The sequence below is a fragment of the Neodiprion fabricii genome, chromosome 3, assembly GCF_021155785.1.
Source record: "Neodiprion fabricii isolate iyNeoFabr1 chromosome 3, iyNeoFabr1.1, whole genome shotgun sequence".
Taxonomy (NCBI): domain Eukaryota; kingdom Metazoa; phylum Arthropoda; class Insecta; order Hymenoptera; family Diprionidae; genus Neodiprion; species Neodiprion fabricii.
Genome location: NC_060241.1, coordinates 8,075,866 through 8,103,858, shown reverse-complemented (window position 1 = coordinate 8,103,858; position 27,993 = coordinate 8,075,866). Strand labels below are relative to the sequence as shown.

At 35.1% G+C, this 27,993-nt stretch overlaps 2 protein-coding genes across 9 annotated transcripts; both read left to right on the top strand.

Moving 5' to 3' along the window:
* Nucleotides 1-57: 57 nt before the first annotated feature.
* LOC124177828 (segment polarity protein dishevelled homolog DVL-3) lies at nt 58-11,990 on the top strand. Of its 5 annotated transcripts, none has more exons than XM_046560675.1 (11): nt 59-612; nt 1,342-1,411; nt 1,614-1,866; nt 1,957-2,139; nt 2,264-2,474; nt 3,209-3,337; nt 3,426-3,640; nt 4,300-4,809; nt 5,884-6,123; nt 10,522-10,590; nt 11,195-11,990. In XM_046560675.1, the coding sequence occupies exons 1-11, from the start codon at nt 452-454 to the stop codon at nt 11,233-11,235; spliced, it is 2,082 nt and encodes a 693-aa protein (XP_046416631.1). In that variant the 5' UTR covers nt 59-451; the 3' UTR covers nt 11,236-11,990. The 5 variants fall into 5 exon arrangements, 4 of the variants coding, with proteins under 4 accessions (XP_046416630.1, XP_046416631.1, XP_046416633.1 ...); XR_006869669.1 differs by having other exon boundaries at nt 62-612; nt 10,509-10,590; nt 11,195-11,231; XM_046560676.1 differs by having other exon boundaries at nt 296-612; nt 4,318-4,809.
* A 149-nt stretch (nt 11,991-12,139) lies between these two features.
* LOC124177833 (facilitated trehalose transporter Tret1-like) lies at nt 12,140-26,135 on the top strand. 4 transcript variants are annotated; one of them, XM_046560695.1, is made up of 6 exons: nt 12,140-12,704; nt 16,354-16,466; nt 21,345-21,486; nt 22,016-22,201; nt 22,985-23,289; nt 24,341-26,135. In XM_046560695.1, exons 2-6 carry the CDS (start codon nt 16,362-16,364, stop codon nt 25,070-25,072), a joined length of 1,470 nt encoding a protein of 489 aa, XP_046416651.1. In that variant the 5' UTR covers nt 12,140-12,704; nt 16,354-16,361; the 3' UTR covers nt 25,073-26,135. The 4 variants fall into 4 exon arrangements, with proteins under 4 accessions (XP_046416651.1, XP_046416649.1, XP_046416650.1 ...); XM_046560693.1 differs by lacking the exon at nt 12,140-12,704 and adding an exon at nt 15,615-15,960; XM_046560694.1 differs by lacking the exon at nt 12,140-12,704 and adding an exon at nt 15,615-16,157.
* The last annotated feature ends 1,858 nt before the right edge of the window (nt 26,136-27,993 follow it).

Genomic DNA, 27,993 nt, shown 5'->3' with positions numbered 1-27,993 from the left:
GTTGAAAGCCCTAGGTCAAAAGCAAGTTTTACATGCCTCTGATACGTGTCAAAGCGTTCGAAATTTTTCACATTCTAACCATACGATATGTTCTTACAATCCATTTTTCGCACGAAACACACGATGCGAGTGTATTCGAAGCGGCTAATGAGAGAATTTGATTAAGGAGGAATGGAGACACCGCGATCCTCTCGATGCTTTTTCTGTTGATTATTACGATTTCGGTGAGATTGTTCGCCCCCGTCGCAGCCGTGTGCGCGACCGCATAAGATTTAACATTATTGGGAAGAGTAGGGTGCGCAATGACCGTCTGTTGCGCGAGGTAGCTGCGCGTTGAGATAATAATCTGGAACCCCAACGAGTGTCGACAGCGCCATGTTGGCTTAAGAGAAGAAGTGCACGGAGAGTAATCAACGTCCGTGAATGTTCTCCGTTTAACAATCTCCGAGCGATGGAGGAGACAAAAATAATATACCACATTGACGACGAGGAGACACCGTACCTAGTTAAGCTAACAATATCACCGGAGAGAGTGACTCTAGCCGACTTCAAGAATGTCTTGAATCGTCCGAGCTACAAGTATTTCTTCAAATCGATGGACGACGATTTCGGGTAAGTTTTGCACCACCCTACGCTCTCCTTATCATCCAGCAGCGGATCGCTCGCCCTGCGCTTGTTTCCTTTCGCTCTCGCCCTTTCTCTCACCAAAGCCTCTACGCTACTCCATATTTCATCCCCAACATCCCTCGGGAACCAGGATACCCCGACTTTCAGGGTGCGATCCTACACTCTGCCCCTCTCGCCAGTCACCTTCCTCTATTCGTCGTCCCTGTCGCTCCGCCACCATCCGTCACTTTCCGCTGTCACTCAGGATCCCCAAACACTATTTCACTTGTCCGTCGGATAGAAATAATCGACAAACTTTACTCGAGTATTTACAAATTCTGCTCTTCTTACCTCAAAACGTGAAATAGAATCTGATGTATAAAACGATTCATTTCTAACACTACTTGTCAACACGAAGCTTTTTCTTCATTCATTTTTTTTCCTGTTTTCTTTGTTTTTTTCCGTGCTTTCGCGTAGACAGTTCACATATACGCAATTCTTTCATTTATCGAACATTACAGAATTCTTGTTTTTAAAAAAAAACATGTTTTTCACTATTGGACTTGAGTTTTAAAACGTGTTTATTGCGCTTTTAGATATCTTGCTTCCATTTTGAAATATACAAGAAACACTTCTATCTTAGAATTACCAATGGAAATATCTGCCTTGCGTCTGTACTGATTCCTCTTGCATTAACTTCTTGAACTTTTACCTATAAATAATATGTTTTCACAGCGTTGTCAAAGAAGAAATAGTTGACGATGACGCACATTTACCATGTTTCAACGGAAGGGTTGTGTCTTGGGTAAGCACTCATACCCGTAAGCCTAATTAGTTGATTTCATTCACTGCACATTGCCACAGTAAATAACAAATGGACAATTCATAGAAGCATAATGATGATGCTTTGAAATTATATAAAATTTCTTGATAGTAAAATATTAGTAAGTATGCATAATTGATGTAGTTAAAATCACTGATCATCATTTTTTGAATATTGTCAACAGCTGGTTTCTGCTGAAGGCAGCAACGTATCAGATGGAGCATCGCAGTGCACAGATTCCGTAGCAAACAGTGAGGCAAAACATGATCGCCCTGACCATGTTACTCCAGGACACATGAACCGAGCACCTCCACTGCTCTCACACGATGACACATTGACAGAAACTGAGAGTATTATAAGCAGCAGGCAAGGCCATCATCTGCACAAAAGTTCGCGGCATCATTCGGACAAATATGAGAGACATAACAAATACAATGGTAATGTGGTTCCTTTGCTTGTCGATTCCAATAGCATAGGATTGATTGTAATTATCTACGACTTTGCTGTTATTTTATGATATGATACAGGGTTACGCATAAACGGCCATTCCAAGCATCGTTCCGGACATGGATATGAAACCGCATCAATTTTAAGCTCCGACTTAGAGACAACTACTTTCCTGGAATCTGATGACGATGCGAGCAGCCGAATAACGTCTACGACTGGGCGACACACGAACACAAGCAGTGCCATAGATAGAGCAACCTTAGGTATGATGTTTGTGTATTTTGTTGTTTAGAGCTGAGCTGTATCGAGATTTCTTTTCAATATAAGATTCGTTGTAAACACAACTGGCTTCGAAAATCATTGATGCAATATTCATTTCACTTATAGACCGTCGCAGGACGCAGCGAAAACGTCGTCACAGATTACCACCAATGTCAAGAACGTCATCATTCAGCAGCATCACTGACAGCACCATGTCTCTGAACATTATAACCGTATCACTCAATATGGACACTGTCAATTTTCTCGGCATTAGTATCGTTGGCCAAAGTAACAAAGGAGGTGACGGCGGCATCTATGTCGGCTCCATCATGAAGGGGTAAATATAAATATTTGTTACCACACATTCACGAGTTACTTCAGTGTCTGCCATTTTTATTGAAATCCATCTTTATCACATATCATTGGGATCAACACGTGGTTTTGCCTTTTTCCTACATCTGTAGATTATTTACACGTTATCACGTTTAGAGTAGCATCTTTACATGTTCAACGACTCAATTTTATAATACAGTTTATTTTCAAGGAATTTTTACAAACGAATAACTTAATGAAAAACGACACGTAAAATTCTGTCCAAGGTTTCGTTTTCACGAAATACGCGGTACCGAAAGGACTCTGTAATATTTATTTTTGTACAGAGCATCCAAAGTTTGATCATGGTGGCTACTGGTCAGGGGGCAACCTGGAAGGCTGGGAAAAGTCGGATTTTTTTTGATCAGGTTTTTAGCGGTATGGAAAGACAAGGAATAAAACTTCTCTTGAGAAAAACAAAATGCGATAGATATTTGTTGTTTAAATGCTCGTTTCCACGACCACTGAGTGCACCATCAACGTTTTTTCAAATACCGATTATTTCAGAGATCTATTTATTAGATGCTCAAATTGGAAGTATTGGTTTGAATTTCAGTTAGGGAAAAATATTTATTTGGTAGGAAATTTTTTTTTACTATTTTCAAAGGCCACCATGTTGAAAAAACAAACTATAAATTTTTACTCCATTGAGTAAACTTGAATAGGTAACTATTTTGTTATTTTCTTATCGCAATATAGAGGAGCTGTAGCTTTGGATGGCCGAATAGAACCGGGAGACATGATACTTCAAGTGAACGATATCAATTTTGAAAACATGTCCAATGACGAGGCTGTCAGGGTGTTACGCGAAGTGGTTCAAAAACCTGGGTTTGTACAAAAACAAATAGCATCTTAGTAATAACCCAAGTATCTGCGAGAGCCGCCTCAATTTCTAAGTGCACAATTTTCGCTTCAGGCCAATAAAACTCGTGGTAGCTAAATGTTGGGATCCAAATCCCAAAGGGTACTTTACGATTCCACGAACGGAACCAGTGCGTCCCATAGATCCAGGAGCATGGGTTGCACACACAGCTGCTATCAGAGGTGAAGGTTTTCCACCTCGACCTCCTAGTGCCACAACTCTTACCTCAACCTCTAGTAGTCTTGCCAGCACAATTCCAGATACCGAACGTAAGTTAAAAATAACAAAAATCTACTCATGGTGTATTTGAATGGATCTGCAAGCTTGTCATGGATGTAATATCTTATCAGAAAATTTCCTTTGCTTTGTTCTTTTTATACTGGTGTATAAATAAAACAATCATTTAGCATTTATAATTGTATTAGTTTCACGAAGAATATCTAAAAAATATTATGCGTAGTTGCAACAAAATCTTCTGAATACATCTATGTGTGTCTGTATTCACGTCTTACATATGACTAATATACTCTATATTATTACTTGTGATACCTGTCAATATTTTCATTTCATTTCTATCCCCAATAACTAAAGATTTATTATTTTTATCATCACTTTTATCATCCGTCATTCAAAATCAATAAGAATCTTTATATTAGCCACAAATTATTTTTTGCATGTTTGCAAAATGAAAAAGGAAAAGAAAAATGTTGATTTTAGAAAAAATTTACAAAAAAAAAAAGAAAGGTCAATTTATTGTCTAATTATTCTGATTTGAAGAAATGTTCGAAATATCGTTTTGTTTCAAAATTTAATAAACCCAGTTTTAACAGAAGAGAAAAAATTTTATTTGTATACATTCAATTTTTTTCTATTATCATTTTCATTCATCCACATTCTTATTCCGTTCGTCCGCTCATTCGCTGAGTAGAGACAACTGTGTCCACAGGTCCGATTGAGGAGCTTCATCTTACGATGAATACGGACATGCCTACAATTGTCCGTGCAATGGCAAGGCCAGATTCTGGACTTGAAATACGCGACCGTATGTGGCTGAAAATAACTATTCCGAATGCATTTATTGGCGCAGATGTTGTTGACTGGTTGAATTCGCACGTCGAAGGATTTATAGACCGACGCGATGCTCGGAAATATGCCTCGCTAATGCTCAAAGCAGGCTTCATCAGACATACAGTAAACAAAATAACATTTTCAGAACAGTGCTATTATATTTTTGGTGATTTGTGCTCTGCGATGAGTAGTATGAAATTGGACTGCGATACGGTCGGACCCCTGCCGCCGCCATCTGCATGGGATATGCCATATTCTGGAACTTACGCCCCCCACTCGGCAACTGGATACAGTCCTATGCCGTTTAACTTTACAAATGAGCCTACAGTTTACGGATATCACCGCGAGGAGAGTGTACATAGTGGATCAGGTAATTTTACTCAAGACTATAACGTGACATTTTACAGCCATACAAGTTACAATGCATGGTATTTCATGTCTGATCTTCTTCTGGAAAAACAATCATAGTTGAGGAATCGAATTCTATTTTCTTGTCAGTTAATTTGAAAATCCGTTCGCTTCTGTTAGGGTATTTTCTGTATTAGAATTGGAAAACATTTTTCAAATCGTTCCCATTCGGAAATATCTCGTAACGCACAGTTCTAGACCTTTGTAAAGAAAATTGATGTTATTTCAACTTCAACTCGCCGTAATTTAGACAATGAACGGTATTTTTAATTCTAATTTTAGAGAGATATTACTGTCATAACTGAAAGTGTTCTTTTATGGTGTGTCTAACAATTACCAATTGTGTTGCTAACTATAAGTATTTGTTATTCTTTAAGTATGATTGAACGTAGAATTTGATGGATTCTACCACTTCACGAGTTGATCGATTTTCAAATCAGCCGAAATTTACAGTGAAAGAAATGCGCAGACGTTTTCCGGAAATTTAATTTCTAAAAACCAAACCCTTAAAAAATGGTAAAGGTTTCATTGCACAAAGATAGCGCATCACGAGATCGCTCAGCGTAATGAGGGAAGTCTAGAGACTAACAGCAAAAAATATCATTGTGAATTATTGCAGTTACATGCATTTAGCGCAATGATAGTTTCACAGTTTTTTAAGGAATGGATCATTTTAGACAAAATTTGTTCATAAAAAAAATTCAACTTCACCATTCAATTTTCTAGTAGACTATTTCTTTTAATCCGGCAATTATTTTAGAAGCACATTGTTTTCTTTTTCACTCATTTCACAAAACCCACCTTTTACTCACCCTTTTAACAGTGAGAAACTGATCTTAGCAGTGTGATTTTGGTAGAAAACAGAACATTCCACTGTTAAGCAATTAGCCAAACCATAATGTGATATTCATACTGATTTTGTGATATTCATTCTTACATGTTACTTACCTTTTGAGTCGCCATCTAATTAAGTACGAGCCCAGCAACTAATGCATTGTTTTTAGCTGAATTAAATGTACTCCCTAATTTCCTGCAGGTGGTAGTAGCGCCGGAAGTGAGCACATTTGTAAAGAACCCATCCATGATCTGAAGTCCTGTTCTTCTGCTTCCGAATCGGACTTACATATTCCATCTATACCAAGCATGCCTAATAAGAATACAGGCAATGGAAATGGATCTAACGGAAAGAGATCAAATGGAAGTCGCAGTCGCTCCAGTGGCTCTGAGCAATCCGTGCAGACTGGGACTGGTTCCGGAAATCAGCAAGATTTATCTGGTAGTAGACAGTCATTTCGCATTGCGATGGGAAACCCTTGCGAATTCTTTGTCGATGTTATGTAGATGCCGGTGTTGTATATAGTTGAGTAAAATTATTAGTCGGAGCGCACTGAGATCAAGTAGTAGCGAATAACTTTGAGATGAATACTGTAGATTCTTTTATTTATTGTACGTTTTTTGCAATTTTGGTGTTCAATGTCCTAGATAAAGCTCACGTGAATACGACTGTATTCCGATGAAAGTCCGGTATTTATGCTCAACAATGAAAGTGCCAAGATTTGGTGGTAGAAAAACTTTCACACGTCTTCTAAAAAGCTCTATACTGTCGTTATTCCTGATTTGCCTCTTAAAAAAATTTCATCAACCTTGAATCATTGCAGTCATTACCAAAATATTTTTATAACTCATTTATAGATTAGTTTTAATTTTTACGGTACTTCTTGAGCGATAGCGTTCCATCTTTCGAAGTGAAAGTCTTGCAACTGGAGGTAGCATTTTGTTTGCAAGTAAATCATAGATTTGGTGTGTGGGATTACCTTAACAATGGAATGCAACTTGTAGTTAACATAGTTATGGATATTTCTGATTTATGAATTTTTTTCCACGATCTTTTTACAAATTAATAACTTCAATTCATGTTAAGAAATTTTTTTCTTTCATCAGCATATTGATAAAATAGTTGTAGTATACATAACAAGATAATAGATCGTATTCAATATGTTGATGTGTTACGCAGCTGTTCGGAGCGGCGCAGGGCAGCTACTCAGATTCCTTTTCCCGTGTACAAATAGGGAAGACTGTGGCAAAGTGGAAGGACAGGTCAAGTGGAACAGCAGTAATCGATAGCAAACTGCTGCATCAATTTAGTGCGCATTGTAGAATATATTCTATGGGTATACTGGAATTCTTGAAAGAAAATTCAAAGAGGAATTTATTTCGTAATATTTGCTGTTATAAAATATCATAATTTCAGTTCAATCCTTTTCATTAATGGCAATCTAAAAAAATCATCTGCAACAAAAAATGTAGATGCTATCTCGTTGCAAATTTGTTATCTGGCATAGGAATGTTCTTTTTCTTTTTTTTTTCTTTTTTTTTTTTTTTGCTTTGACATAAATCGTGATATCATTCATAGCTTGGTAACCCATCAGGAGCAAAGTGGAACATAATGTGTCTTGAACAGTAAAAGTCTATATTTTTAGATTTGCGAATCGGATAAGTGATACTGTTGGATGTATTAAAAGTTACGCCTGGTTCGTTTTCTTTTTTTTTTTTTTTCATCTTAACACTCACTTTTTATCAGTGTTCGATGCATTTAGTTTTCACATCAATACATGTTTTATGTATATTAATCTTGCATTATCACTTCTTAAAAAACTAGAGACTGCTTTTCAATTGGTGAATAGTCAATTCACAAAAAATGGTCTTTTCTTAGTTACATACAGTTCCACTTTATTCCGGAAATTACTTTGCTTTGCCCTTGCAATAGGGCAAAGTAAATCAAGTCCAACATTTTTTAAAATTCGGAAATCCAAGTATAACCCTATAAAAATTATGATTTTCCGCTTGACAAGTCTTTATTAACTACCATCACACAGCTAATAAATGGTTAAATGTCCAAATTGGATTTGTTCCAATTGGAAATTCAACGATTTCACTTTGGCCTGGCCTCCCCTAAAGTGTAAATTTTTTGAATATTTAGAAGCTTACATGTGCACGAATGTTTGCAGTTTATGATAACAAATTAAGCTCAATCATTAGCAGAATATTTTCACAACACGAATGCTCTGGATGACTTTCAAATGATTTTATGAAAACGATGCAATGATTGAGGAAAAAAGAAATTAGTATTCCCACGTACCAAGCGAATACTGTATATTTCTTTACACTGTATTCCGCACAATGAGCTGTGCTCAAAATTATTTTCAACTTAGTCACACCACTTTGCATGTGCTACTTGAATGAATGTAAATACTAATTTGCCCCCGTAATTATTAATAAACTAGTATATCATCTCTCCCCTTTCCTTTTAATGAAGCATCATGGGACCCTAACGAAACTGTGCAGGGATCCGTATTTTCTTATTCAGCACGTTCTAATCATCACCTAACCACTGGTAAATTTGTTGTTAGATTATAAGTCAGCTTTTGCCACGACTTGCCTTTTATCATTACGCCTATTTTGCGACTCCAATTTGTCTGTACTATATGTGTAATCCTATCGATCAGCAATTGAACTATATTTTTAAAAACCGCGTTGATTATAAAATTTATTATAGTTGAAATTATTTCGATATCTACTATTATTATTATTGTAAACAAATATTGTATAATCCTAAGCTAAAGTGTTTTTAATTGATGTTCAAATGATTGCTTGATTATTTCGTCATAAGCACGATTTAGTGAAATTTATCTTGAAAAAGGCATGTTCTTCTTTTGAATTAAACAAGTATCTGCTGCTAACACTGCACATGCGATGTGAATTATGTTACAATAGATATTTTTTAACCGCCAATAGTCGTTTGGGCATAAGCAAACAAGAGCAAATATATTGTTGTGTTGATAATTGGCAAAATCTTTCTTCACTCTGTAGGAAAGCACAATTGCACGATTGATACGGCACGGCACGGATACTATGTATACAGCTGATTTTTAGTGATTTCGGACAGGCAATAGAGACTGCTGAGTAAATCGCATGATTAAATTTTTAGTTTTCATTTTCGAGTATGAATATTATTAATTTTGTTCCATTGGTTACATTTTAGGGCTTTCTTCAACAATGGGGCAGCTATTTCTTTAGAAAAAAAAGTGGATGGAATTGTTATTATATTTAAGTATACTTGATATTTTGCCCAATTTTTATAGTACCACGCGAGTTGAACCAGCTATTGGTGGATAAAAAGCTATTGCATGAGAAAATTATTGTGTTGCGTAAGAGAATCAAGCTTGATCCAGATCAAAATCAACCATTTTAAGTCATGCCTAATAACTTTAACCTTCAAAAACATTTCGCCTTCACAATTATTCGAGACTGCATTATAAATTCTTACTACAGGGTAACTATATCTGTGATCTATGCTCTATGCTTATGTTTCTTATTTGAAAACAATTGTCATTCCGACTGATGTGAGACTATTTTTTTCATGCCCTTTTCTAAATTGCAGTTATTTAGTCTCAAAAATTAAGCGTTTTTATTTACTTTCGATAAGAATAAAATCAACGCATATTGAATGGTTGAGAAACTTGTTTAAATTGATTCTCTTACGGCCTTTTCGCGAACTCGTGTCATTCGTAGATCTTATATTATGTTGAAGAGATCACAGCCATAGCATATGTAACAAAAAAAAATCATACCGTTGTCGATTCACTGTGTTCAATATATTATGAAATACTTTTATTTATTCGAGCTAAATACTTTTTAAGATGTGGTACGGTAGATTTATTGAAAGCTGTTGACTTAATGAACCCTTCATATTCGCAGTTGATATTTTAGATACATTATCGTATTCAGAGAGTAGGATGTGAAATATTGCTTTCATTCTAATTAATGATACAAAAAAATACTTGAAAAAAAAAGTGGAGTTGTCAAGCCAAGTAGGTTTTTGACACTTAATTGTAAATATAGTAGACTACTTAATCGTTTTCTGTGTAAATACCATACCATAACATACGCTCACGCTAAATGTGCCATTTTTATATAAATATATATCTACAAAACGTTTATATTGAGTAAAAATGATATCGAATGTGTGTCGGACAGGTACAGAAGCCTGCGTGTGCTTTTCATTTCAAATATCATACCTATGCACATTTTTTATATATTGGTTTTACCGTAAAAACGAATGAGCCACAATTAATTAGAAATAATGTATAAAGTAAATGTTTATAATTTTAGTAATCGATTACCTACGTGCTTTACGATTAATATAATTCCATTAACTCAGATTTTGACATAAATAAGCATTTTCAAACATTCTCATATGAATACATATATATGAGGTAATACTGCATGTGTATATATACATGTATACATATATAGGTATATGAGGCAACTATAGAACTATAGAAACTGTATTATTTTATAATATCATCACTATGGCTATATATTATTGTTGTAAAATATATACTCTTATTTTATGTTGTAATTTGTGTAATTATTTTTGCTCGAAATCTGTTGCTGATTCAAGTCACTGATCATGAACTATTGTCAATATTTTTTTTAGCATGCAAGTAAAAGGCAAAGGATTTAGAAAGTGAGAGTACATGCAATTTTCTACCGTGAAAAACAAATTCATAGATGACAAAACATTATTATGGGGAATTCTAATACAAAAATTTTTATCTATAAAACGTAATCGAGTAATTTTTATGCTTTGCTGCGCTGGTGGGTGATGCAGGGCGTCGCAGACTAGAGGAGACGCAAACACAAACTAGCGACTTGGATAATAACAGCAGGGATGGAACATGTGAGTGTATTTTCATTATTCGTATTCGATTTATCATTTTATTTGCTTGTTGGTTCACAAAGTAGACAACGTTTGCTCAATTTTATCGAAATTTTTGCAATGAAAATTTCTTTGGCATGTTTCTCTGAAAAAAAATTTCAAATAAATATGAAACTACTGAAGTTAATTTTCCTGCTTCGCTTCTGTAAATCACAAAGTAAGAAATATAAATTTACACATGATTTTCGAAAATTATTTCTTCCGTAGATCTCTGATAGAGTATAATTTTTTTATAAATCTTCATTATATTCTGTTAAAATTCCTGGAAGCAGTGACCATGCAAAAAACACTTAGCTTAACTTAGCGGAGCTTATTAATTGAGTGGCCAGATTTGAAAATGTATCGATATCAGTTGATAATTGAAGGGCGACAGTTTTATTTTTCCATTTTTCCCTCGACTATGCTTTAAGAAGTAATATGAAACAATATTTGTTGATAGGGGGAGCAAAACGTTAACCATAATAGGTTACGTAATCCGAGATGATGCATGAAAGTTTAATTTTGTTTCATATGGGTGTATAAATATTCTCTACGTAAAAAATAAAACTAACTTTTTCATTCACAGTCGAGGAGGATATCCTGGAATACCAATTCTCGCACAAATGAAGCCCTTGATAATCGGTATACGAAATTAAATTGAAAACAACATAGGGAGGATAAAAATGATTATTCGTCATTTAAATCTAGTCCGAACGATACACACAGGAACGTTATATTTATATACATATGTATATGTAATGTTAGACCAATTTTTATAAAATACAAAAAGGGCGATAAATGAAAAGAAAAAAAAAAAAAAAATTAACAACGGTTTGATATGCATACGTGTAAAATTAAGATAATCAAAATCAATGTACCAATAATCATTACAAGAACTGTTATTGAATAATTGATTTCTTTTTTACAAGTTATATTGGGATATATTATTCGACACCTTTGGTACGAAGAATTCAAAAATTAACTACAAATACTCATACTGCTACTAAACGCTATAACTATCGATCCTTTCAATGCTTTTCCAAAAAGATCAGGAGATCATTTTACTGGATAATTTACAATTAATGATAAGAAATCTGTTGAATATATTGAACGAAAAAAAATGTAATGAATTTTCCAACACGAAATATTTGATTATTTATTTTAATCGATATCTCTATAAGCTATAGTATATAAGTTTGTTGTATGAAAGATATTAGATAAAATGTGAAAAAAAGATGCTTGTAGGAAATAGGAATCAGATACAATGTATAATGAGGTGCAAGAGGTGAATGATCTTTCTTACAAGCACTTAATATGGGTATACAGGGAAATATTTGACATGAAGAAAATAATAAGCATTAAATAAAAGGTGGAAAAAAAAACAAATGAAATAAACAATTAGAATCGCTATCTAAATTGAGTTTACACGTTGTTAAGCATGACGCTGAAGTTAGTAACGTTAACGTAACGAAACATCAGGGGAAAATGATTATTACACAATCTTAGAATGACTTTCAAGGAGTCGGCTTTTCAAAATAAGAGTATGTTTTGATTTTCATGATTTAATAATTTTCAGACATTCCTGAGGGTGCAAAATAATGATTTTTCGTAAAAATGTATCGTTATAGTAACGTTACTTATTTTATCCTCATCATCAAAGACTGGCTCCTCGTTTGCGATGAATTGATTTGATGAATTAATTAATTTTTGCTCAATAACCTTGTATAAATTATACCTTAATAACGGTTCAGTGTCACAATTTAAATAAACTATATAGGTATATTTTCTACTTCCTAAGTTTCGCAGAAAAACAAAGAAGACGAAAACAATGTTTCCCGTAATTTAAACGGGGTATTTAATGTGTAATTAAATTCTTTTTACCTATTATGTATCAGTATAACTATTAAAGGGACAAAGAGTAATAAACTATTACGTAATTCGTAAAGATTGTTAATTGCTCTGATAACCTGTTACGTGTGTACTACAGTGTAGAATCTATATGAGGACTAAGTGAATTATAAGTTACGAATGACGAAACTGCATTGAGCCGGTGATATTTCGGTATCGCATCAAGTGGCTTCTACTCGTGGATCACGGTCAGTGAACAGATTCCGGAATAATAGTAGATATATATCTGTATCGTGTTACCTTAGGATACGATAGGTTAGGTCAGGTTAAGTTTAAGGTAAGTCAGGCATCTAAGGCGTGTAAGACGCCATCTCACCGCGTTCTATATAGTTACGCACACACGTGTCTAACTGAAGGCTGTAACGAAGCCTTCGAACTGTTCTTTAATATACAATTCCGTATCTATTTATGTTCCTTTTTTTCGGTAACAATTTCAATTACAGTTCAGTGGACATAGTCGCGTTATCGTACCAAAAGTGCCCTTTCTCGAAATCGATTTTGCGGGTGTCCAACTGTTTTCTGTTGGTAAACCACCGACTCATACCAAATTTTAGCCTTCTAACTCTATTTTCCTTTAAGTTACCCTATAAAACGTGATTTACAGTTTTTTCACGGTAAATCCGCTATTTCTTCTTAGACTATTTGAGAAAAAAATCACAGATCCAGCAGCATATGTGCTCATATCGAGAATTTCTTTAGATCTTTTACGAGAAAACTCCATCTTCTAAACATTTGTGAACATTTAGATCGCTGGTTTCCGATGGATTTTGACTAGGCATCGCCGTCTTTTTTTGTCACAGTATAAACATCTGCTTTCATATGATTTTTCCTAACGATCCGTCATTATTACAGAAATAAAAAATTGACATTTTTCACTATTTTATGGACATGACCACAAGATAGGGGCATAAACCACATAGCTGGGTAAGCCGGCCAAAATGCCATATCGCTTGGCGGCCCCCCCCCCCCCCTCCACCCCCTCTAGGCTCACACGGCTCACACACACTTTAAAAGTAATAATTTTAGACATGAGATGAAAATGAATGTGCCAGATAATATTGCACATTAATCAAACATCAATATCTATTTTTATAAGTAAATTCTTATTTAATCAAATTTTAAAAAACCTAATAAGTTTGAAACTGTAAGGGTCATTTTGAAACTCCAATCATCAAAATTTTAAGAATTCGTTGAGTAATTTGAAAAGTTTAAGTTTTATGAGTTCAAGTCGTTATTTTCGTACAACGACTTACTGCAAATCGTAAAGACCTATTAGCAAGCATTTTAAATAAACGATTGAAAGGATTTTTGTACAAAAAATCATTTTATTTTTTTCGTCAATGCGTAAATGCGATAATTTGATTAGTCTGAGAATATTATTAAAATTTGATATTAATATAAAAAAAAGAGTTTAAAATTTAAAAAAACTTATTAACGGGAAAGTAGTGGCATTGCTACTTTTAATGTTACTTTGCTCCCACAGACGAGGGAAAAAGTATATGAGGAAATAAAGTGTACGTTGAGTCGGAAACAAACATATTTTCAAGTGTATTTGAACACCTCTTCCTTTGAACATTTTTTTTAGGCCATAGCTCAATCGTTAATGTGGAAAAATTATAAAATTTTTTCTTTCGTTGATTTATCAATTGTTTTTTTGGGATTGTCATTTATTTCAGCTAAATTTCTATAAATACATAACATATTACTTGCATATAGGTACGTATGATCAATCAATTCGGAGAAAGTACCAACACCGTGTATTTCGTGAAAAATTCTCAAAGGAGCAGGTGATTAAAATACATGCGAAAATATGTTACGAATAAAACAAAGTCCGAGAATAGTTTGGTGAAAGAGCACTTTGGCGGGCTTATCCGGTTATGCCCTTATCTTCTGCTCATGGCGATAAAATGGTGAAAAATGTCTTATTTTAATTTTTGTAACAATGACGCACCGTTGGAAAACGTCTGAAAAATACGAAAAATCACGTGAAAGTATATGTTCATTCTGTGAAAACAAGACGGCAGTGCCTCTTCAAAATCTACGGAAAACCGACGATCTAAATTTTCAGAAATTCTTAGGAGGTGGAGTTTCCTAGCAAAAAATCTGAAGAAATCCTGGATATGAGGACATATGTCTGCTGGATCTGTGATTCCTTCCAAATTTTCTAAGAAGAAATATCGGAGTTATCGTAAAAAAATTGAAAATCACGTTTCATGCGATAACTTCGAGCAAAATAGAATTAGAAGGATCAAATTTGGCACGAGTCAGTGATTTACCAACAGAAAACAGTTGATCATCCGCAGAATCCATTTCGAAAGAGAGCACTTTTGACATACTTACTCAGCTATGGCCCTTTATCTCGAATGAAGTTTACCGCGTCTCGAACATTAGTGCTTTTATCGTATTCTATTGCAGGTTTCTTCCTCTTTAAATCCAAATCAATCCGTGATGGATTAATTTTGACATTATGCGATGCGTTTTCTTGATAATTTCGGACTGGTAGGCATCAAAATGAATCAACTTTTACGGTTCAATCTCTTTCGTTTACTGAGTACTCTTCGTTTTTTCATATGCAGCGCCATATTCTTTGCTCCGTAAATATATCAAAACCATAACACGAGTATTACCGATTAAAAATAATTAACTCGATTGACCGACACACAAAGAGTAACGGCGTTAACTGAAGATCCGTCAATGCTAACGGTTAAACAATAGATGAAATTGGCAATTTTGAGTAATATTACTAATTATTATTTCGATAGTTTTGTATTCCAAATTTTTTATTCTCTCCGATATTACAAAAATCTCCAAAGATGTAACGAATGGAAGGTTTACGAATTATAGTGTCACGCTCGGATGCGGTGACGTCACAGCAGAACAATAACTCCCGATAAACTACTGTAAACATCATTTGTTTGTAACGAAGGGACAATCTCACTGCTCAACTCAACTGTAATCTACAAAATACAACTGTAGAAATCGGTATCCAGAGAATACTTCCATATCTCTCAAAGCACCATCACGCAATTCCATACGCACAGGAAACTCCGTTAGGCTCGCTTTCTCCACAGTCTTTTGTCAACGTTCGCTTCGAGAGGTTCGCACCCTTTCGGGGATTCCCGTAACTCCTTTGCATGCAAACCTCTGTGGACCAGTCATACAGTGTGATACAGTCATCGTTTACGTTGACACGCAATTGAAACATAAGTCGCGAAAGAAATAAGACGCATTAATAAGCAGCAAAATTAATCGATCATGCACATCCATACATTCAAGAATTATTAAAAAACTAGTGAAATAATCTATTCTCCGTTAAATTTAAACATATATTTTGTTTCCCGTGCAAAATTTCCGAATCCCGAAAGTCCCAAGTACTCGTAATAAAAATATTAACCGCGGAACGAACGACGCTATATTTAATATCTAGCAACACAAATTCATTAGGTATGTACGCATAAAAACGTAGTGAAATGACGATTCGTAAAGAAATAACACAATTCTACAATGAAAGCTCTTGCTGGGTTTTGCGCGCGAAAATGTTCCGATGTTTCGATTATTTGAATTCACTGAAGTAATTAATCGAGCGCATATTTCGATACATTAAATGATTAACACGGTTGAGGAGCTTAAATTACTATAAGGTAATACTGGGTAATGCGTCTGCAAACATTGCAGTCTATTTTATCAGCATGATGCCGTACTCACTGGAGCCCAGATAATAAATGAAGCAGAATATCTGCAAGGCACAGGGAACAAGTTACTGTGAAGTACGAGTAGATTCGGTTCGAAACAAATACTTAGTGATTGAAATATTTACCAAACAACATTATCTCACAGGCTTCTAAATGGAGGAGCAGACGCCGACTACGGAAGTTTTGATCTCAAACACCGAGCAGGTTGTGCCAGATTCTAGGACCCTTCCGCCAATATGGAAGGATTCGTATACCCAGGTATATAACATATAGCAAATATACTATGCTACGAATGCTACTTTGCGACCATATTCGAATATTTGACTACACTGGTTTTCAAAGACTTCCATTTAACGCTAAGTCAATTCTCACTGAAAAGAAATTTTACTCGATGTTTTTATAAAATATTTCATAATTAGTTATTTACTTGTAGTATTTTGTTAATGAAGTAACGTTACAAAAACAGCAACATTGAATGAATTAACATTGTCGATATCACTACACATTCACAGTAACGAATTTTTTTACTTGAATGTTTAAAATGTTGTAGACAAAAGAAGTCTTGGCTAACTATATAGAAGATAGATATTGACCTTATTAGATTCAAGTTGTATTTACAATCTTGTTCGACATTCAAGCAGCTTGAAGATACGTAATTACCAGCTTTCATTTACTGAATCTCGATCACACAAGTTGCAGATGCTTTTTCTGTACATGCCTGACTCTGCATAAAATTACTGAATAGAAATTCATATCATCATTTGTTGTGATACAATTTCGATACTGTTATTACAGTAGAAGTATAATCTAAACCGCGACAACATATATATTATTATTGGTACTATTTCCAAGCATATCAGTAAATGATAGTTCCGAATTTGTAGCAAGCTAAGGTGTGGAAGAGTACGAAAAATCACCTACTTAGACATAAGATGTTTATTTGAATTTAAACTTACTGTTTACAGGGTTGTATCAGAAATATAAAGCAGAAAAAATTTTCCACTCCAAATCACGAATTTCTCTACGACCCAGCTAACGAATACGAATTGAAACGGATTAAAAAGCATTTATTTCCTAATTTGCCAATCCGCATTTGCCGAAGTTTCGGATTCGCCAGCCTTTAGATGTGAATTCTCTGTTCTTTCGAATTCAATATAACGAATTGAGTATCAATATCTCTTTAAATTTCACGAATGCGTCTATTCATTTAAATCCGCATTCAAGAAACGAATATAAAGAAATTCATTCACTTGGAATTATGCGTACATCGAGTAAATTCTACTTTAATCCGATTTTGTTATGCGTCGTGGGGACGTTGCATAACTAAAACAAATTTTTACGAAAGTCAGATAAAATGTGTCCATTCGAATTCTTAGTTTACGATTCAATGAAAAGTGATTCTGATCCGCGTCCGCGTGAATTATTCCGGTACACAAATTTAGGATCGAAAATTTTGTACAGGTACTACGAGTATGTATAAAGAAGAATGTAATTTTTTTCTACTGATGTACAATTCATATAAGATCATGCAATGGTCATATGTCTTATGACAGGAATTTGTACAATTATGGAGAACTCCATGCGCACCATGCGATTTTATTTGAAAAATTTTCTGCAATTGTCCCAACTCTGAAACAGTACCCTGAATTTTTTCAGATTATTTCTTCAACTGGTTAATTATTTATGAATATTAAGAGTGATTTTGAAACGGACCTTTTTTAAAATTCTCGAAAGATCATCAAAAACTGCATTTTCTATTTTAAACATTTCAATGTCGGGACCATGATGGGCCAATTATTTTGCCATTTTTATCAACACTTTCAATTTTTTTAGTGAGTTAAAACATCGTTTGAATGGTTGGAAAGTTTTCAAAAAATTGTCAAAACTTTTATTGTTCACGTACAATACTTCTAGAGCAGTTCCACAGCACTGCGATTTTTTTGACTCACTTACCTTCCTTTTTATTAACGTCATTATAAAATTGGGCTAGGAATGTTCTAAGTGAAAAATAGAAACAAAAATGCTGAAGGTCAGACGTGGTTGGGTTCGCATGGAATTCCCCTTGTATATAAGTACACATAAACTAAATTGTAAGCTGCTATCAGCGAATTATTTATATCGAGTATAGGATATTATATAAAGCTGATTTAAATTAAAAAACTGACCACGTATCTGGTTATACGATACTAAGTTTTAAGTTTTTTTCTTCTTCATAATCGTATATTTTATTGGTTATAATGAACACTTTATTTGTACTCTCTTTATTCATACTTGCATGACAGATTTTTTGACAATAATTAAATTATAACATAAGTTATATATATATATGTCGGCGTAAGGCCTCGGAAAGGCGGAGAGGATGTAAAGCGTTTATTTGGGCGTTCATTATTCATATTTAGCGTGACGATCCCGACACGTCTGGTATGCTCTCTAGCTAACCCGCAACTGTCGATTTCGTCCAAGCGTTGTTATAAACGAACAATTTGTTTATTGCTAAGATTTCGTCATTCAGCTATACTCTTAGCTTGCTAATAACGCTTGACGCTCGATACGGTGGACTCATCGAGAGTTCAATTTCAAAAGAAATATCCTTTTATTCACTAAATACATTTTAAAATGGAATTATTAAACGAGATTTGTGATACTCCGACACGGCCATCCTGACCTATCACACGTCCTCGTGTGATTCATCTACAAAAGAAAACAAAACAAAATGTCAATAATTATTCGCCTCGGCCACCCTGGCCTTTCGATTCAAATTCAAACAGGAAAACTGTGTATTCTGAAGTAAATAACATAGTTCAGGGCATCTAAGTGAGAAACATTCTTCCACTCAATTTCTCATAAAAAACTCAGATCACTTTAATCCAATGATGAGACCTCCCGCACTTAACCAGTAGCAGGGTACACAATACCTCAAATCACATAAATCCAGTGATGAGACCTCCCGCACTTAACCAGTAGCAGGGTACACAATACCTCAAATCACTTAAATCCAGTGATGAGACCTCCCGCACTTAACCAGTAGCAGGGTACACAATACCTCAAATCACATAAATCCAGTGATGAGACCTCCCGCACTTAACCAGTAGCAGGGTACACAATACCTCAAATCACTTAAATCCAGTGATGAGACCTCCCGCACTTAACCAGTAGCAGGGTACACAATACCTCAAATCACATAAATCCAGTGATGAGACCTCCCGCACTTAACCAGTAGCAGGGTACACAATACCTCAAATCACATAAATCCAGTGATGAGACCTCCCGCACTTAACCAGTAGCAGGGTACACAATACCTCAAATCACTTAAATCCAGTGATGAGACCTCCCGCACTTAACCAGTAGCAGGGTACACAATACCTCAAATCACATAAATCCAGTGATGAGACCTCCCGCACTTAACCAGTAGCAGGGTACACAATACCTCAAATCACTTAAATCCAGTGATGAGACCTCCCGCACTTAACCAGTAGCAGGGTACACAATACCTCTGTCACTTCCCTCCAGTGACAGGTACTCATTTATTATGCCTCAACCACGGCGCACTCTTTCAAATTCAGCTTCAAACCGCGTATTCTAGAGTTCTATAAAAATTACAGATTCAACCCCTTGTTCATACTTCTAATCAGAAAGGCCTGAACTATATACCTTCATTTGTAAGATTCTAAGACTGTATACGCACTTGAAATTTCACCAAATTCGCCTAGCAAGAAGTGTTAATCTTGAATGTCAACTTGAATGCTGGTATCGTTTGAACCCGGATCCCTCATTTCGTTCATTTAGACTATCTGAAGATCTTCGTTTCAAAAATGACATAGCTTTCAACTCGTTATGGAGTTGATTTCTTGTAACAATATCAGTAGTGAAAGCAGGACGTTGAACACGTGATTCAAAACGTGCAATATGCGCCATTGTCATTGATAATGCTATCTCTTCAGTGGTCAAGTTTTTCCACTGATTCATCAATGAATTCATCAACGATGCAGCATATGACGCTACACACTCACCTTCTTTAGGTTTACTGCTGGATAAATTTATCAAGAATGCAGCAGAAGTCTCCGGACAATCATACCTTGATACGAACAATTCTTTAAATTCAATCCACGTTATCCCGGCATATGATACTTGCGATAGCCATGCCGAAGCCTGTCCCCTCATGGCACGACTCAGCACAATCATTAAGGATGCACTTTGCAATGGTTGATCGGCCATACAAATATCCGCGGTTGTTATCCATGATCTCGCGTTCACTTCTGGCTTATCAGGATCAAACTCCGGTGGACACACATTATTATTATTATTCACTGAAGGAGTTTTCATCACTTGTAATAACGCGAGAAAATAACGATTCTGTTGTTCAAGAAGTAATCGCGACTTTTCTTCGTTATCCTCACTTGCTCCTTGTGGGTTAACAGATCCAGATCCCACTTCTGATGTCGGCGTAAAGCCTCGGAAAGGCGGAGAGGATGTAGAGCGTTTATTTGGGCGTTCATGGCCGTGTCGGAGTATCACAAATCTCGTTTAATAATTCCATTTTAAAATGTATTTAGTGAATAAAAGGATATTTCTTTTGAAATTGAACTCTCGATGAGTCCACCGTATCGAGCGTCAAGCGTTATTAGCAAGCTAAGAGTATAGCTGAATGACGGAATCTTAGCAATAAACAAATGGTTCGTTTATAACAACGCTTGGACGAAATCGACAGTTGCGGGTTAGCTAGAGAGCATACCAGACGTGTCGGGATCGTCACGCTAAATATGAATAATGAACGCCCAAATAAACGCTTTACATCCTCTCCGCCTTTCCGAGGCTTTACACCGACATATATATATATAATATAAATTATATTCTTTTCATCTGATCATACATGTTCAGGTGTGGCCGAAATGCATGTACGATCATATCTAAGACTTTTTTTAAAATTAGTCAACTATTTTTATTCCACCCGGTTCGAAACAGCATAAATAACACAAAATGCGTACGCCATCTATTACCGAGTACGAATGAAGACCATTGCATAGCGAATTCATCGGTTTTTGAAATTTTCGATTCTTCTTCAAGTCGTTTTCGTTTGCTGGGTAATCACGTGTTTAACGATAAACCTGTTATAAACCATTGATTATATCATTTCAGATTATCGGTGCCTGCATTGTTCACTTGCTAACTATTCAAGCTGGAATAAACATGGCGTTCTCTGCAATATTGACAGCACATTTAAAAGAGAAAGGAAATGATGACGTAATACAACTTATGCCTGGGCAAGACGGTTGGATTGGTATGAACTGTGATGCCTTATAGACTAAGAAACTAATTTTTATCGACACGTACTACTTCTGGTCCTCATTATCTCTTTGAAAAATGTAGTCCGTGTGAGGTACGGCGTTACAGTGAGGAAAAAGAAATACGATGGAACAATTACAGTAGAACTCCTACGTATTCGAAGCTACGGGGCCGAGAATTCTAAGAATTAAAATGTACGGGTTACCCTCTCCACCAAAATATTCATCCAACACATACTTTGTCGTTGTCTGCGCATGCTCCACGAAGTGCGCAGTATGTTAGGCGCATTGAAAAGAGGAAAGAGTAGGGGAAGTCGAATGTAAGTGATTGGAATTTATAGGAGTTCTACTGTATATTCGAATCGAATGAAATTTGGAGAAATTTTCAGTGATTGAAATTCTAAATCGAATTTTACATTCCCACAAATATCTCATGAAATGCCAGTATCAAACACCTTCGTTATTAATTAGTTATTCCGTTAGATTTACACCTGATATACACATGGGATGCTTTTATTTTCACAGCCAGTTTGGTCACGATATCTACACCCATTGGATCACTCCTGTCTGGCCGGTTAATTGATAAATTTGGACGAAAGAATGTCAGCATGTTCATATGTATTCCATACCTGATTTCCTGGATCTTGATTTATTGGTCCTACAACATAGTCTGGCTATATGTTGGTAGATTTTTGGCGGGTGCGGCAGCCGGTAATATTTTTTTGTCTATTTTTGCGAATTTGTTATAAATTTAATGGAATTTGTTTGAAAAATCTTATGTCTTCGTGAGTTTATTCTAAATTGTATCAGAAATTTCATCAACTTATAATATAATATGTGTATCTTGATCATTCTTTTGTAGATCAATTCTTGTAGAATATTTTTTCTGAAATGCGATGAAAAGTAATGTAGTTTTTTGGAATTCCACGTAAAAGTCTGAAAATTCTCTGCATTCGGACTTTTTAGAGTGATGAGAAAATTCCAATGAAACTTCATATTAATTCAAAAAAAAATCAAACGACTTTTATCAAAATTAAAATAAAATCCTATAAACAATTTCAGCAAAATAAAATACTATCGAAAGGACAGTCTGGAAATTGCAGAATGAATTAGAAAAAATTCCATCATACGCTGATCCGGGAAAATCATAAGTTTTCTCAAAAACTGTGAAGTTGATTTTATCCTACGAAATTTTTTTAAACCTTTAGTAAATTAAGACGTTTTAGAAAAAATCACAGGATTCCACTGAAATCTGCCTGTAATATTCCATTTAAAGTCAGTTGATCAACAAAATTTTCGATTGCACAACATTTTCATATTTTTTAAACACAATCAAATTTTTCACCAGAGCTATTTAGTGATAAGTCTAAATTAAATTTAAACATACGCCTCTGCAGGAAATAGAGGTTGTCTAAAAAACGAACATATATTTATTTTTTTTTTTTTTTGCTCACATCTATTTTAGCTTTTCAGGTGCTATTGTGTAATTTTCAGGACTTTCCAGCGTTGCGATATACTACACTTCAGAAACGACACATCCAGTCTGGCGGCCAATGCTCCTAGGTTTGACTTCGGTTAACGTGTCTTTTGGTATCCTGTTGACATCTGTACTTGGCAAGTGGCTTTACTGGAGAACGGTTGCAGTTGTATTTGCCGTTTTTACTGCTGTTATATTCTATTTCATCACGACTCTCCCAGAAAGTCCGCATTGGCTTTTGTCCTTCAAAAATGGTACGCAAGATGCACACAGGATAGATCAGGCCCGGAAATCATTGAAATACTTCAATCGTAATAACGCAGTAAGTAAATTGCTCATATTTATTTTTTATTTTGGAGTTTAAGTGGTACGTCTCTTATTTCATTACGCCTGAATAAGTGGATAACTTTTGGGTAATTCATTCCTCGATAATTACTAATTATTCGAACTAATTCGGGCTTACTTTATACGAAATTATGGAGATCGAGCTTTAGTTGCATATTTTTTTCAAGTCTATCAATGAATAGGAAGCATCGTTATTAACAACATTTAACAACAAATTAACAACAAATTCAAATTTAGAGACAGTATTCTTGTATACAGTTTACCCCTTTTGCCATGATTCCATTTTTTTCAATGAAATTGCGATAGTTTGAAATTGAATTTCAATTTTCCATAAAAAATTTACGACCGTTTTTATTTAATTAATAAGAATAATAAGTGAGTTTAAAAAAAGCTGGCCGTCTTTGAGATACCGTGGACACTGCAATACATGTCACTAAGCGAAATGGTTCTAATTTCAAAATAATATTTTGTGTTATACAAGTGCGGAAAGTGGGCAATTACCATTGAGCGTGAAGTTTGCATTACGAGCCAACGATGAGAGCTGCGATCGCATGAGTACTATTGCAACTATTCTCGATCTACATACTTTTGAATAAAACTATCTCCAAACAAATTAGACAATTGAATGATGGGGGAAAAATTGCCAAAATTTAGCCACGTTTTCAACCGTCTACTCGTGTATGCAGATTGAATTCCCAAAGACTGCACGTTCCGTCGTCTGCTCAAATTTAATGCGCACCCGCTACAATCCGAGATCGGTTGTTTGCCAGGGCGACCAACCGTCTGTCATGTATGTAACCTCAAAAATGTTGACAGTTGTTAGTTCAGCGCAACCACCACCAGCAACTGTCAACATTTTGAGGTTACATACATGACAGACGATTGGTCGCCCTGGCAAACAGCCGATCTCGGATTGTAGCACGTGCGTGTTAAATTTGAGCAGACGACGGGACGTGCATTCGTTAGAAATTCTCTCTTCATACCCCTTGAATGTATTTTTATTCACATTGTATTGACTTTGTCTACAGAAAGCTGAGAGGGAACTGGTCGAATTACTCAATAATTATCGTACGAGCAGAGTAGATGTCCCGATGAGACAGGACGAGACATTAAAGGAGAAATTGAAAAGCTTCAAGAGACCGGAAATATACAAGCCAATTGTCTTGCTGCTAATTATTTTCTTTTTTCAACAAAATACCGGGTCTTACGTGATAGTTTTTTATGCCGTCGAGCTGTTTGAAGAATTAGGCGGACAGTTTGGCTATCTCGATGCGTATTGGGCGATGATACTGATGGGGGCGATTCGCTTCGTAATGGCAATAATCGCGATGATACTTTCGTTAAAATATGGTCGGCGAATGTTGTGCATCATCAGCGGACTCGGAATGGGATTATCGATACTGTCCGCCTCGCTTTACACGCATCTCAGCCAATTTGACACGAAAATTCCCACTTTGGTATTCGTCCTCGTCTTTGTGTGCTTCAGTGCAATTGGTTGGCAAACGATTCCGTGGTCATTGACCGGGGAACTACTGCCTACCAAGCTCAGAGCTATCGTTGGAGGAATAATGACTAGTTACGCCTACTTGATGATGTTTCTTGTCGTCCTCACGTTTCCAGCTCTCAAGGAACTGATCGACGTCAAGGGTGTTTTTCTAATTTATGGTATCATCTCTTTCGCAAGCACGGCAGTCGTTTGGAAATACTTACCCGAAACACTCGGTAAAACGTTAACGGAAATTGAACATTTCTTCAAATAGCCCCCAAGAATAGTCGGGTAATATATATTTTTCTTCTCTTAATGTAATTCACACAAAATTACAGTTTATATTTAATTTTAGGTTCTGCATTTAATGATTTTTTCACTTTTCGAGTCCCATTCAATCCTGCATGTATTCGTCATTTTTTATTTTTATGTAGGTCCTATACATACGATTTTATTTTGTGATATGTCATTGTCACAATTCACAATTATTTTTATTATATTTTATAATTACATTACTATTTTTATACTACCATAATTATTACTGTTATTGTTACCACGGTGTTTCGATGATAACTTAAGGTGTGTCGAACGCCATGCAACGCGGGTATTTTTTACGACAATATGAACCAATTTTTAACGATCAATGAATAATAATATCAGTAGAACAAATAGTTGGCAATTGGGCTTCAAACCAGTGAAGAAGTAGATATTTAAGGTCCCGGGATAATAAAGTTTAGAGTTAAAGCCGAAAATGATAGAACTTGGCAATGATATTCCTTCAGAATTATTTAAAAACTGCATATTCAATATTGTTTGATTAATACAGAATTACTTTTACAATGAAATTGGTGATGATGTGTAAAATATAAAATTTATAACTAAGATATTAATTCTGTAAATGAGAGGGATGAACAAAAAAAAATTTGTTACTTTCAACATTTGTTTTTTTGTTTCATGAGGTGTACGGAGCTTAAAAAGAATTTGTACTGTACTGATAATTGGTAACAATAAATTATAACTTTGAACACATGCCAAATTTATTGATTTCAGCTACACAAATAACACAAATTTGAAGTTACCACAAGTCCTGTATATTTTGAGATTTATAACACATCCGAATATTTTGGAATTCAATTAGCAAGAATAACAGTATAATCTATCTCAGCGCAGGTTAGTTCTGCCGGAAAAGCAAACTCGTTCATTGTCAGTCAAAACATTTGAAATGAAAAAATAGTCTGGCTGAATATGTATGTCAATATTAACGCCAAAGCATTCCGGTCACCAGTCGGAGTATAATATTTCTTATCGAAATAAAAAACTTGTCAAATTCTAAATCCTTAATTAGATAAATCCTAATATTAGATAAATATCGTGTTTTCGGTACTGTCTTATTTTTGTAAATATCTGTCTGACAAATTTTAGCGTGAAAAAAAATCACAGATTAAAAGCTTCTCAAAGTACATACAAGGTGCTTCACTTTTTTGGCGGAAAAACTGCAGATTTGAGAAAATCAAAAGATTTTATTTTTCCGCCTTGACTGAAGACAGTCATCGTTCAGCGTTCCCGTTATGAAACTTGCTTTCTCTTCCATTACCTTTCACGGAATCGTAACTATACTCGCCAGGTAACATAAACGATTTCTTAAAGCAAAATCTTTGAAATAAAATAGTGCACGTATTCTGAACTACATTAATTTGGTTGAATTCAACTTCAAAAATGCATCGAATAACAGAAAATGAATGAGGCCGTCGGGTCATCGAGACATTTGAAATTAAGGTTGAATGCAGGCCACTGTCTGAATAGGAAGTTAAAGAAAGAGAAAAAATCGTTCGAAAAATCCCCACAAATGTTTCTTGCGCTAATTATGGTGAACACGACGGACCCACCATCCCTGTTACGTAATTAGGGATGAATTTGAGTAAATAGAAAAAAGTGCTTGCGTAATATGTGAACGGCTCCTTATTTCTATGGCTATGCGTAGTTGCAAAGTTAAAGAATAAGCCTGTACAGTTAAATGCTTATTTTATATTTCTGACAACAATAGACTAGCGTTAAAAAAATATGAGGTATTCGGTTGCAGGGAATAGTTGGCGGTACGCCTTGCGATTGGCAACCTAGCATACCTTGATGTACGATAATACTTACAGGCGTAAAAACGAATACTATACCTGTTATCCTACTATTTCACACTTACGCGCCAAAAGTATACCTAGCTATTTTTGGATTATAGATATGAGACCAACTGTGACAACCTGTTCGTTTTGACTGACTTTTAAAATTTTAATTACGCTCGCCATAAGTAAAATAAATTTTCATGTAAATAAAGATGTTGCGCACACTTATGTAAACCCAAAACGTAAACATACTGTATTTTTACACAATTTTTTTAAAACTTACGCTTTAATATTTTCACATTTTGCAACCCAGAGCGATTTTCGTACGACTTTTAAGACCGACCGGTTAATCCACAAAATCTGGGATCAAGTTTTCCAGAGGCACTTCGGAATACCATGGTAATATTATAATCCTTATAACTTTCAAGCGCGTTTATACCGGTATGCAGAGTCACCCGCGTATGAATGTGTAAACACGAAAGTGAAGAATATTGTGCAAACATCTTAGGTACCTTATTAAGTATGCATGAGCATCATGCACACCGGGGAAATTTAATGGTGTAATTCCGTGTAATAGTTTTTTCTATAAAACACTGGAGAGAATTTTTTAGATACTTTTCCATAAATCTCCCAAGTGAAACGCAGTCTCATACTAAGATTAACTTGTCCTGTAATTTCATGCTTGATTTTTTTTGTTTTACTTCGAACAGTGTTCGGGGCTATGCGTTACGCGTGATTGTGATTCTCCGTTAAATTTCACGTATTTAATATACCGCTTTGTTTCTCTAACGTTTTAAGTAGTTCTACAATACCCCCTAGAAAATCTTATTTTTCGTAGAATTATTCCACGTACATTAGGAGCGATTTTTTGTATTAAATTAACACTAATTTATCTATCCCAGAATCTCTGAATTTCGTCTCAAGTCTGATTTAAATCTAATTTTCTTTACGAAATTGTTATCTCTTGTTTATTAATACGTAAGCTTATTTCAACATTATATGAGATATCTGCAATGAAATTTGAAAGAGAATTTACAATTTTTTCACTTGTAAGCTACGTGTAATTCAGTACACGTGAAAA

What these genes read in the sequence shown, in the direction of transcription:
- LOC124177833 (XM_046560695.1), top strand. Translation starts at nt 16,362, where the DNA reads ATGGAGGAGCAGACGCCGACTACGGAAGTTTTGATCTCAAACACCGAG. An exon ending in GGAAGGATTCGTATACCCAG is followed by an intron (nt 16,467 to 21,344) that starts GTATATAACATA and finishes ATATCATTTCAG; the next exon opens with ATTATCGGTGCCTGCATTGT. An exon ending in TTTGGCGGGTGCGGCAGCCG is followed by an intron (nt 22,202 to 22,984) that starts GTAATATTTTTT and finishes TGTAATTTTCAG; the next exon opens with GACTTTCCAGCGTTGCGATA.
- LOC124177828 (XM_046560675.1), top strand. Translation starts at nt 452, where the DNA reads ATGGAGGAGACAAAAATAATATACCACATTGACGACGAGGAGACACCG. An exon ending in GTCGGCTCCATCATGAAGGG is followed by an intron (nt 2,475 to 3,208) that starts GTAAATATAAAT and finishes ATCGCAATATAG; the next exon opens with AGGAGCTGTAGCTTTGGATG. An exon ending in CACAATTCCAGATACCGAAC is followed by an intron (nt 3,641 to 4,299) that starts GTAAGTTAAAAA and finishes TTCGCTGAGTAG; the next exon opens with AGACAACTGTGTCCACAGGT.